The 12,796-nt window shown below is 47.4% G+C and overlaps 1 protein-coding gene across 2 annotated transcripts in view; it reads left to right on the top strand.

The window, feature by feature from the left end:
- Positions 1 to 12,796, top strand: part of BTAF1 (B-TFIID TATA-box binding protein associated factor 1) — a 324,567-nt gene that overhangs the window by 184,168 nt on the left and 127,603 nt on the right. For both annotated transcript variants that reach the window (XM_063962035.1, XM_063962034.1), the window contains exons 19-20: positions 9,272 to 9,475; positions 9,990 to 10,413. In XM_063962035.1, coding sequence (XP_063818105.1) covers positions 9,272 to 9,475; positions 9,990 to 10,413 — 628 coding nt within the window. The remainder of the gene's footprint in view (positions 1 to 9,271; positions 9,476 to 9,989; positions 10,414 to 12,796) is intronic.

The following is a 12,796-nucleotide window of genomic DNA, read 5'->3' on the forward strand; positions in this document are numbered from 1 at the left end:
ATGGGAAAAAATTCACAAGCTGTATTCCCAGCAGGTGATAATTAAATTACCCCTCCTACTACAAGAAAGGGGTATTATTCCACACTATATTGTGGTACTGAAGCCAGAAGGCTAGGTGAGACTTATTCTAAAAAAATTTTTGAACACTTACAAAGGTTCAAATCAAGATGGAGTCACTCAGAGCAGTGATAACGAACCAGGAAGAAGGGGACTATATAGTGTCCCGGGACATCAGGGATGCTTACCTCTATGTCCCAAATTTGCCCTTCTCACTAAGGGTACCTCAGGTTCGTGGTGCAGAACTGTCACTATCAGTTTCAGACGCTGCCGTTTTGGATTGTCCACGGCACCCCGGGTCTTTACCAAGGTAATGGCCGAAATGATGATTCTTCTTCGAAGAAAAGGCGTCTTAATTATCCCTTACTTGGACGATCTCCTGATAAGGGCATAGTCCAGGGAACAGTTGGAGGTCGGAGTAGCACTATCTCGGATACTGCTACAACAGCACGGGTGGATTCTAAATATTCCAAAATCGCAGCTGATCCCGACGACACGTCTGCTGTGCCTAGGGATGATTCTGGACACAGTCCAGAAAAAGGTGTTTCTCCCGGAAGAGAAAGCCAGGGAGTTATCCGAGCTAGTCAGGAACCTCCTAAAAACAGTGCATCATTGCACAAGGGTCCTGGTAAAAATGGTGGCTTCCTACGAAGCAATTCCATTCGACAGATTTCACGCAAGAACTTTTCAGTGGGATCTGCTGGACAAATGGTCCGGATCGCATCTTCAGATGCATCAGCGGATAACCCTATATCCAAGGACAAGGGTGTCTCTCCTGTGGTGGTTATAGAGTGCTCATCTTCTAGAGGGCCGCAGATTCGGCATTCAGGATTGGATGCTGGTGACCACGGAGCCCAGCCCGAGAGGCTGGGGAGCAGTCACACAAGGAAAAAATTTCCAGGGAGTGTGATCAAGTCTGGAGACTTTTCTCCACATAAATATACTGGAGCTAAGGGTAAATTTATAATGCTCTAAGCTTAGCAAGACCTCTGCTTCAAGGTCAGCCGGTATTGATCCAGTGGGAAAAACATCACGGCAGTCGCCCACGTAAACAGACAGGCCGACACAAGAAGCAGGAGGGCAATGGCAAAAACTGCAAGGACTTTTCGCTGGGCGGAAAATCATGTGATAGCACTGTCAGCAGTGTTTCATCCCGGGAATGGAAACTGGGAAGCAGACTTCCTCAGCAGGCACGACCTCCACCCGGGAGAGTGGAAACTTCATCGGGAAGTTTTTTCCACATGATTGTAAACCGTTGGGAAATACCAAAGGTGGACATGATGGCGTCCCGTCTGAACAAAAAACGGGACAGGTATTGCGCCAGGTCAAGAGACCCTCAGGCAATAGCTGTGGACGTTCTGGTAACACCGTGGGTGTACCAGTCGTGTATGTGTTCCCTCCTCTGCTTCTCATACCTAAGGTGCTGAGAATTATAAGACGTAGAGGAGTAAGAACTATACTCATGGCTCCGGATTGGCCAAGAAGGACTTGGTACCCGGAACTTCAAGAGATGCTTACAGAGGTCTTATGGCCTCTGCCGCTAAGAAGGGACTTGCTTCAGCAAGTACCATGTCTGTTCCAAGACTTACCGCAGCTGCGTTTGTCGGCATGGCGGTGGAAAGCCGGATCCTAAGGGAAAAAGGCATTCCGGAAGAGGTCATTCCTACCCTGGTCAAAGCCAGAAAGGAGGTGACCGCACAACATTATCACCATATGTGGCGAAAATATGGCGTGGTGTGAGGCCAGGAAGGCCCCACAAAGAAATTTCAACTCGGTCGTTTCCTGCATTTCCTGCAAACAGGAGTGTCTATGGGCCTCAAATTGGGGTCCATTAAGGTTCAAATTTCGGCCCTGTCGATTTCTTCCAGAAAGAATTGGCTTCAGTTCCTGAAGTCCAGAAGTTTGTCAAGGGAGTATTGCATATACAACCCCCTTTTTGTGCCTCCAGTGGCACTGAGGGATCTCAACGTAGTTCTGGGATTCCTCAAATCACATTGGTTTAAAACCAGTCAAATCTGTGGATTTGAAGCATCTCACATGAAAAGTGACCATGCTCTTGGCCCTGGCCTGGACCAGGCGAGTGTCAAATTGGTGGTTTTTTCTCAAAAAAGCCCATATCTGTTTGTCCATTCGGACAGGGCAGAGCTGCGGACTCGTCCCCAGTTCTCTCCCTAAGGTGGTGTCAGTGTTTCACCTGAACCAGCTTATTGGGGTGCCTTGCACCTACTAGGGACTTGGAGGACTCCAAGTTGCTGGATGTTGTCAGGGCCCTGAAAATGTGTTCCAGGACGGCTGGAGTCAGGAAAACTGACTTGCTGTTATCCTGTATGCACCCAACAAACTGGGTGCTCTTGCTTCTAAGCAGACTATTGCTAGTTGGATGTGTAATACAATTCAGCTTGCACATTCTGTGGCAGGCCTGCCACAGCCAAAATATGTAAATGCCCATTCCACAAGGAAGGTGGGCTCATCTTGGGCGGCTGCCCGAGGGGTCTCGGCTTTACAACTTTGCCGAGCAGCTACTTGGTCAGGGGCAAACACGTTTGCTAAATTCTACAAATTTGATACCCTGGCTAAGGAGGACCTGGAGTTCTCTCATTCGGTGCTGCAGAGTCATCCGCACTCTCCCGCCCGTTTGGGAGCTTTGGTATAATCCCCATGGTCCTTTCAGGAACCCCAGCATCCACTAGGACGATAGAGAAAATAAGAATTTACTTACCGATAATTCTATTTCTCGGAGTCCGTAGTGGATGCTGGGCGCCCATCCCAAGTGCGGATTATCTGCAATACTTGTACATAGTTACAAAAATCGGGTTATTATTGTTGTGAGCCATCTTTTCAGAGGCTCCGCTGTTATCATACTGTTAACTGGGTTTAGATCACAAGTTGTACGGTGTGATTGGTGTGGCTGGTATGAGTCTTACCCGGGATTCAAAATTCCTCCCTTATTGTGTACGCTCGTCCGGGCACAGTACCTAACTGGCTTGGAGGAGGGTCATAGGGGGAGGAGCCAGTGCACACCACCTGATCGGAAAGCTTTACTTTTGTGCCCTGTCTCCTGCGGAGCCGCTATTCCCCATGGTCCTTTCAGGAACCCCAGCATCCACTACGGACTCCGAGAAATAGAATTATCGGTAAGTAAATTCTTATTTTTTTACCTTTTGTTCCCCCACAGCAAAAGTAAACTCCACAATATCAGATGCAGTCTGTAAGTCCAGAAGAGGTCGGGGCTCATCCTTCCTTGCCAGAGGTAAGGGTAGAGGGAAAAGAACGCCTGCTACGGCTAGTTCCCAGGAGCAGAAGTCCTCCCCGGCTTCCACTAAATCCACCGCATGACGCTGGGGTCTACTGAGGAGTCCGCACCGGTGGGGGAACGGCTTCGACTCTTCAGCCAGGTCTGGGTTCTGTCAGACGTGGATCCTTGGGCACTGGAAATTGTGTCCCAAGGCTACAAGCTGGAATTCGAAGAGGTGCCTCCACCGATTTTTCAAGTCTGCCTTGCCAGCTGCTCCCCCAGAGAGGGAAATAGTGTTAGCTGCAATTCAAAAGCTGTATCAACAGCAAGTGATTATCAAGATTCCCCCAGTCCAACAGGGGAAAGGGTACTATTCAACCCTGTTCGTGGTCCCGAAACCGGATGACTCGGTCAGACCCATTTTAAATCTAAAATCCCTAAACCTGTACTTCAAAAAAGTTCAAATTCAAGATGGAATCGCTCCGGGCAGTGATCTCCAGCCTGGAAGGGGGGGATTTTATGGTGTCACTAGACATAAAGGATGCATACCTTCATGTCCCCATATGTCCTCCTCATCAAGAGTACCTGAGATTCGCTGTACAGGACTGTCATTACCAGTTTCAGACGCTGCTGTTTGGGCTTTCCACGGCCCCGAGAATTTTCACCAAGGTGATGGCGGAGATGATGGTGCTCCTGCGCAGACAGGGAGTCACAATTATCCCGTACTTGGACGATCTCCTGATAAAAGCGAGATCGAGAGATCAATTGCTGAAAAGCGTGTCGCTCTCTCTGAGAGTGCTACAACAGCACGGTTGGATTCTAAATCTGCCAAAGTCTCAATTGATTCCAACGACTCGTCTATCATTCCTAGGCATGATTCTGGACACGGAATAGAAGAGGGTTTTTCTCCCAAGGGAAAAAGCCCAGGACCTCCAGTACATGGTCAGAGACCTGCTAAAACCAAAAAGAGTGTCGGTTCATCAATGCACTCGAGTTCTGGGAAAAATGGTGGCAGCCTACGAGGCCATCCCCTTCGGCAGGTTCTATGCGAGGACATTTCAGTGGGACCTTCTGGACAAGTGGTCCGGGTCCCATCTACAAATACATCAGAAGATAAGCCTGTCCCCCAGGGCCAGGGTGTCTCTCCTGTGGTGGCTGCAGAGTGCTCACCTGCTAGAGGGTCGCAGGTTCGGCATTCAAGACTGGGTTCTGATAACCACGGACGCGAGTCTCCGAGGATGGGGAGCAGTCACACAAGGAAGGAATTTTCAGGGACTATGGTCAAGCCAGGAGGCTTGTCTACACATCAACGTACTGGAATTGAGGGCCATATACAACGGCTTACGACAAGCGGAGAATCTTCTTCACGACCTACCGGTTCTGATTCAATCGGACAACGTCACAGCCGTGGCTCATGTAAACCGCCAAGGCGGGACAAGGAGCAGAGTGGCAATGGCGGAAGCCACCAGGATTCTTCGCTGGACGGAAAATCACGTAAGCGCTCTGTCAGCAGTCTTCATTCCGGGTGTGGACAACTGGGAAGCAGACTTCTTCAGCAGACACGATCTCCATCCAGGAGAGTGGGGACTTCCTCAAGTAGACATGATGGCGTCACGCCTCAACAAGAAGCTTCAGAGGTATTGTGCCAGGTCAAGGGACCCTCAGGCAGTAGCGATGGACGCCCTGGTGACACCATGGGTGTTTCAGTCGGTCTATGTGTTCCCTCCTCTTCCTCTCATCTCCAAAATATTGAGAATCATAAGACGAAAAAGAGTGCAGACAATACTCATTGTTCCAGATTGGCCTCAAAGGGCCTGGTATTCAGATCTTCAGGCAATGCTCACAGAAGATCCGTGGCCTCTTCCTCTCAGGGAGGACTTGTTGCAGCAGGGGCCCTGTGTGTTCCAAGACTTACCGCGGTTACGTTTGACGGCATGGCGGTTGAACACCGAATCCTAGCTGGGAAAGGTATTCCGGAAGAAGTCATCCCTATGCTGATAAAGGCTAGGAAGGAGGTGACGGCGAAACATTATCACCGTATCTGGAGGAAGTATGTATCTTGGTGTGAAGCCAAGAGTGCTCCTATGGAAGATTTCCATCTGGGACGTTTTCTCCACTTTCTACAGACAGGAGTGGATATGGGCCTGAAGTTAGGCTCCATTAAGGTACAGATTTCAGCACTATCAATTTTCTTTCAGAAGGAATTGGCTTCTCTTCCAGAAGTCCAGACTTTTGTAAAGGGAGTGCTGCACATCCAGCCTCCTTTTGTGCCCCCAGTGGCACCATGGGACCTTAACGTGGTGTTACGGTTCCTAAACTCTCACTGGTTTGAACCGCTTCAGACGGTTGAATTAAAATTTCTCACTTGGAAGGTGGTCATGTTGTTGGCCTTGGCATCTGCGAGGCGGGTGTCCGAATTGGCGGCTTTGTCTCACAAGAGCCCCTATCTGATTTTTCATATGGATAGAGCGGAGTTGAGGACTCGTCCTCAATTTTTGCCTAAGGTGGTTTCATAATTTCATATGAACCAGCCTATTGTGGTGCCTGTGGCTACGGGAGACTTGGAGGACTCCAAGTCCCTGGATGTAGTCAGGGCCTTAAAAATTTATGTAGCCAGGACGGCTCGGGTTAGGAAAACAGAGGCTCTGTTTGTCCTGTATGCAGCCAACAAGGTTGGCGCTCCTGCTTCTAAGCAGACTATTGCTCGCTGGATCTGTAACACGATTCAGCAGGCGCATTCTACGGCTGGATTGCCGTTACCAACTTCGGTAAAGGCCCATTCCACTAGGAAGGTGGGCTCTTCTTGGGCGGCTGCCCGTGGCGTCTCGGCTTTACAGCTTTGCCGAGCAGCTACCTGGTCGGGTTCAAACACTTTTGCAAAGTTCTATAAGTTTGATACCCTGACTGATGAGGACCTTGCGTTTGCTCAGTCAGTGCTGCAGAGTCGTCCGCACTCTCCCGCCTGGTCTGGAGCTTTGGTATAAACCTCATGGTCCTTACGGAGTCCCCAGCATCCTCTAGGACGTAAGAGAAAATAAGATTTTAAACCTACCGGTAAATCTTTTTCTCCTAGTCCGTAGAGGATGCTGGGCGCCCGTCCCAGTGCGGACTCTTTTCTGCAAGGCTTGTATATAGTGATTGTTTACATAAGGGTTATGTTACAGTTGAAATCAGTCGTTGCCTGATACTGTTTTGTTCATACTGTTAACTGGTTGCGTATATTCCAGGTTATACGGTGTGGATGGTGTGGGCTGGTATGAATCTTGCCCTTAGATTAACAAAAATCTCTTCCTCGTACTGTCTGTCTCCTCTGGGCACAGTTCTCTAAATGAGGTCTGGAGGAGGGGCATAGAGGGAGGAGCCAGTGCACACCCATTCTAAAGTTTCTTTATAGTGCCCATGTCTCCTGCGGAGCCAGTCTATACCCCATGGTCCTTACGGAGTCCCCAGCATCCTCTACGGACTAGGAGAAAAAGATTTACCGGTAGGTTTAAAATCTTATTTTACCTCATTCTGACCATTTAGTTGACATCCGTCCGGAATCCTGGGAAAATCCAGGAAAGAAATTCACGCCTCATAGGAAGATGCTGGCTCGCTATCCCCTCGCAGAGGAGCTAAGTAAAAATTGGGAGACACCCCCACCGCCAGTGGAATCGCAGGTGGCGCGGCTGGTGGTATCCTCTGCTCTGCCTGTAACTACCGTCACGTCTCTGAAAGAACCGACGGATAAGCGTGTGGAGGGATGTTTAAAGGCGATTTACACTCTAACGGGTGCTGTGCATTGGCCCACCATTGCAGTGATTTGGGCTGCAGAGGCTATTGAAGAGTGTGCTCAGGAGTTGGAAGCTGATTTGTTTTCCAACTCTTCTGATCATGCTAGACAATGTCTATCGTATATTGTCACAGCTTCTCATTACGTTAAGGAGGCGGCTTCTGATGCTGGTATTCTGGCGGCCAAGGCTTCTACTACGTCCATACTGGCTCGTCAGACTCTAAGAAAACCCTGGAGGTGCTCCCTTTTAAGGGAGACATTCTTTTCGGAGAAGACCTCAACAAGATAGTGGCTGACTTAGCCTCTGCTAAAACAGCATGTCTGCCTAGTACTGCTCCTTCGGTACCGAAAGCTAAGAGTACTTCCTTTCGCTCCTTTGGTCCTTCAGGGAAAGCAAAGGGTCAGGCATACCCGAAACAGGCTCGCACTTCCAAACCTACTAAACCCAAACAGTCCTGGCTGCCCAACTGACAAGCCTGCCGCATGACGGGGAGGCCCGTCCTGTTGTAGAAAGGGATCCCCCAGGCCCTGTTGTAGAAAGGCCAAAAGTTTGACCGTACTAAACTTGTAAAGCGTCATAATTGTTAGATGCACACCAAGCAAAGTAAGAATTCCAGACCCTATGTTAAATCCGAGCAGAAGCCGGTTTCCGGGCCTTCAACGTGGTTTGAATGACCGCCTCAGAAAATCCTTTGGCCCTCAAGATGGAAGCTTCAAAAGCCACGCCATCAAAGCCAGCCGGCCTAAATCCTGATATACGCAAGGGCCCTGAACAAGGAGATCTGGGTGCTGTGGAAGTAGAAGGGGACGCTCTATCGAGAGACCCTGAAGGTCTGAGAACCAATGCCGTCTAGGCCACACGCGAGCGATCAGAAGTAGGATTCCTCTTTCTTGCTTGAACTTCCTTATTACTCTGGGCAGTAGTGATACCGGAGGGAACACGTATGGCAGCTGAAAGTTCCGTGGGATTGCCAGTGCATCCACGAAAGCTGCTTGAGGATCCCTTGTTCTTGCTCCGAAGACCAGAACCTTGTGTTTGTGTCGAGACGCTATCAGATCCACATCTAAGGTGGTGTCTTCTTTCCAGCTTAATCAGGAGATTGTGGTTCTGGCCTTTGCTTCTCCTGAATTGTTTTCCAAAGAACGGTCTTTGGATGTGGTACGGGCACTCCGTATCTATGTGAAGAGAACTGCTTCCCTTCGGAAGTCAGATTCTTTCTTTGTACTGTTTGGTTTTCACAAACGTGGCTGGCCTGCTCACAAGCAGACCCTGGCCAGATGGATTAGAATGGTGATTGCATATGCTTATGTACAGGCTGGCCTTCCAACTCCTGCTACCATTAAGGCCCATTCTCCTCGGTCTGTTGGACCTTCTTGGGCGGCCCGCCGTGGGGCGACCCTTGAACAATTGTGCAAGGTGGCTACGTGGTCCTCAGGTAACACGTTCATAAGGTTCTATGCCTTTGACACTTCCGCCTCCCAGGATGCTTCCTTTGGACGCCGGGTTCTTGTGCTCAGTGCGTCCCCTCCCATAAGGAACTGCTTTAGGACATCCCCAATGTCATTCCCTGTGGAGCCCAGTGTACCCCGCAGCAGAAAACGAGATTTATGTAAGAGCTTACCGTTGTTAAATCTTTCTGCGAGGTACACTGGGCTCCACAGGGCTCCCACCCTGACGCACTTAGCTTCTTTGGGTTGGTAAGGCATTAGCCACTGACACCTTCTTCTGTCGTGAGAATGTGGTGTATGTGGCTACTAACAGTTGTCTCTTTTACCTGCTACTTCATTGGACTGGTTAACTAAACTGAGCTCCTGTGCATGGAGGCGGGGTTATAGAGGAGGCGGCGCTATGCATTCTGGGAACAGTCAAAGCTTTTAGCATGTTGGTGCCTCGGATCAAGATCCTACTCTACACCCCAATGTCATTCCCTGTGGAGCCCAGTGTACCTCGCAGAAAGAGATTTAGCAACGGTAAGTTCATACCATAAATCTCGTTTTCGTAGTTCTTAGCTTTGTGAAAAGGGGGGCTTTTCATGTAGTTTGCTATTTGTTTGTCCATACGTTTTGTATTTTTTTAATTAAAACTTGGTAAATTCCAAATGGCTGTTTTTTTTGGTGGTGGTTTTTAAGTATATATAATGGTCACTATCAATGTCATTGAAGCCTGTTCTGTTTTACCATTTTTCTGCTTTATGGTTTATCCATAGGAATGCAAGACAGTAGTCCTCGCAGTCCAGCCACGCCTCCTTGCAGTTCTCTCAGAGCATCTGTATTACGATGAGATTGCAATCCCTTTCACACGGATGCAGAATGAGTGTAAACAGCTCATTTCCGCCCTGGCTGATGCTCAAATAGATATTCGGAGCAAAGTGAACTGCAGCGTATTCACCATAGACCAAGCTAATGACTTGGTGAGTGTGTTCTATGGATTGAACTGCTGGGCCAGCAATAACCTAATTATACCATAAGTGTTGCACTTTCTGTACTTGGCTGCAAAGTTCATTCTTTAATCATAAGCACTAGAAAGCTTTAAAGTAAAAGCATTCTGGTGATTGTTACAGCTCATTATCAGAAAAGCCCCTTTGGTTATTGAATAATTTGTACTACTATACACACTGACATACTAAGCCACCTCTAAAGACGTTTTGGTGGAAGAGAGAGACAAAGTAGGTGGAGTTACCCTTAGCAACCAATTACTCTAGATATCTATCTTGTACATTCTACAAAAATGTAATTAAACTGGTTGCTGTTGGAACACATCCATTCTTCCTTTTTAGAAGTTCTAGTGTATGAACTTTACCAGTAGATCTTATCAGAGAACCCTGGGCTGTAGCATTGCTGGTTATGTTCTTGGTGCAGCTTATACAGTTATTCATGTAAGGTGTGGAATAAGCGTGTGACCTGGCTTATATTTTTTGTGTCTAGGTTACTACAATTTTCAATGAAGCTACCGGTCCGTGGGTTAATACTAAACTCTACCAGCAACTGGATGGAAAGAGACAACAAGTGCAGATGACCGTAATGGAAACCAATCAGGAGTGGCAGGTCCTGCAGCTCAGGGTGCACACGTTTGCTGCTTGTGCCATCGTCAACATCATGCAGCTTCCAGAGAAGCTGAATCCAGTAATTAAACCATTAATGGAGGTTGTGAAAAAGGAAGAGAATACTGTGGTGCAGAACTATGCAGCCCTGTCTATTGCCAAACTGCTGCAACAATGCATCAGAAGGACTCCCTGCCCAAACCCCAAAATTCTTAAGAACCTCTTCAGCTCAGTGTGTGTGGATCCCAATATCACCCCTTCTGTGAGCTGCCCTGCCCCTACCCTGAACAATATGGACACTTTAAAAGGTACATCTTAATTCTATGGCATATGGGGAACTGTCCATTCAGAAGTAAATTGAAACCTTTCTATTTAAATTGAGAGAGTAACAGCTTTTGTGTTATGGTATGGTCTTACAGAAAAGATGCAACCTGTGGTGTTGATCGTATTCCTTGTCTGGTAACATTTGCTGTTGGTGCTTATGAGTTTAGAAATCCTTTATATTACTCATATAGGACCTTCTTTTGTAAGAGCCTAAAAGTTTATAAAGGACACTTTAAAATACTCCCTTCTACCTACCTCCAGCATTCTTGTAACTTGTTAGCGGTGTTACTCAGTGGCTTGAGGAAACACTTGATGATGGTATTGAGTGACTTTATCACAGAGCAACATACGCTCTAGAACTTGTTTCTTCCTAGAACTCTCTAAGTAGTAGTAGTTCCATTTACTGTATATGGGACAGTGTGGTTGCATGTTTGCCTCACAATTGAGGACACGAGTTCACACCAATAAGTAAGAGTCTGGTATTGGAGTTTGTGTGGGTGTCCTCCGGGAGCACTGGTTTCTTCTCATAGGTTAATAGGCTTCTAAGACATAAGTAACCCTAGTGTGTGTGTATATGTACCCCCATGATGAGGAATATTTGTTGTGAACGCCACTGGGACAGGGACTGATGTGTATGCCTACATACTGTATGTGAAGTTCTGCGTAATATGTGTGCGTTATATCCATTACCAGTAATGGGTATTAGGTACTCCTGATAGGGGAAAGACTCTGTGGCACACAGAGTAATATCTGAAAGCATGGCCTGACTAATCTTTCATTATGTATATACTTTTAGAAGAGAGCTTTAGCTAGGCTGGTGGTTCTTCACTATTGCAGACACTGTAGGACTCCTCTGCGTTGATACTGGGATTTGGCTTCATTGTTGTGAATTGCTGCCTTGTGTGGGGATCACAGCTCCCTCAGTGGGTCCTATTAAATTGTATAATTAAACCTAAAGGTCCCCATACATCAATGACATTATTGCTGCATTGTCCCGATCACCCACGGGCCTGGTTGGGGATCCTAGACTAGTAAATCTGTTTAAAAATCTTGATTTCCCAATCCTGACCGAAAATGGTCCGGATCGGCAATTCATAGGGGTATATGCAATTGCGGTCGAATTCCCGAAATTGTCGAATTTCGGGTCATTTTCGACCAAAAAAAAAATTCGCCTATGCAATTCAGTGCTTTCCGACCAAAAAACGGACTTTCAAAATTCGACTTTTTGAAATTCGAATTTTTGCAAATTCGACTTTTCTGCAATGATACAAGTGCTGCAATTCGACCAAAGCATATTCAATTCAAGTTTGGAAATTCGACAGCAGTGCTTTTAGACAGCAAATTCGTCATTTTCAATCCGCCACACTTTGGAGGGTGAAAACAATAAAAAAAAAATTAAACATGTTTTTTTTTTGGTGTTTTTTTTTTTTAGGAATAGCATATCTATTTATATTAGAAGGGATTAGGTACTTTTTTTTTTTTTTTTTGGGAGGCACAAATATTATTTATATATTTTTTAAAATATTTTTTTTTTATTTTATTTTTTTTATTGCTGGAACGGTAAAATCCTTAAAAAAAAAATGGCGTGGGGTCCCCCCTCCAAAGCCTCGGGCTCTTCGAGCTGGTCCTGGTTCTAAAAATGCGGGGAAAAACTTGACAGGGGATCCCCCGTATTTTTAAAACCAGCACCGGGCTCTGCGCCTGGTGCTGGTGCCAAAAATACGGGGGACAAAAAGAGTAGGGGTCCCCCGTATTTTTAACACCAGCATCGGGCTCCACTAGCTGGACAGATAATGCCACAGCCGGGGGTCACTTTTATGCCGTGCCCTGCGGCCGTGGCATTAAATATCCAACTAGTCACCCCTGGCCGGGGTACCCTGGGGGAGTGGGGACCCCTTCAATCAAGGGGTCCCCCCCCCCCCAGCCACCCAAGGGCCAGGGGTGAAGCCCGAGGCTGTCCCCCCCCATCCAATGGGCTGCGGATGGGGGGGCTGATAGCCTTTTGTGATAATGAAAATAATATTGTTTTTTCCAGCAGTACTACAAGTCCCAGCAAGCCTCCCCCGCAAGCTGGTACTTGGAGAACCACAAGTACCAGCATGCGGGAGAAAAACGGGCCCGCTGGTACCTGTAGTACTACTGGAAAAAAATACCCAAATAAAAACAGGGGACACACACCGTCGACAGTAAAACTTTATTTCATACGTCGACACACACATACATACCTATGTTCACACGCCGACATCGGTCCTCTTCTCCATGTAGAATCCAGGGGTACCTGAAAATAAAAGATCAATATACTCACCTCAACCAGGGTCCAGAGATAAATCCACGAACTTGTAGAAAAAAACAAACCGCAAATACCCG

This window comes from Pseudophryne corroboree, chromosome 3 (assembly GCF_028390025.1).
Source record: "Pseudophryne corroboree isolate aPseCor3 chromosome 3, aPseCor3.hap2, whole genome shotgun sequence".
Classification (NCBI taxonomy): Eukaryota; Metazoa; Chordata; class Amphibia; order Anura; family Myobatrachidae; genus Pseudophryne; species Pseudophryne corroboree.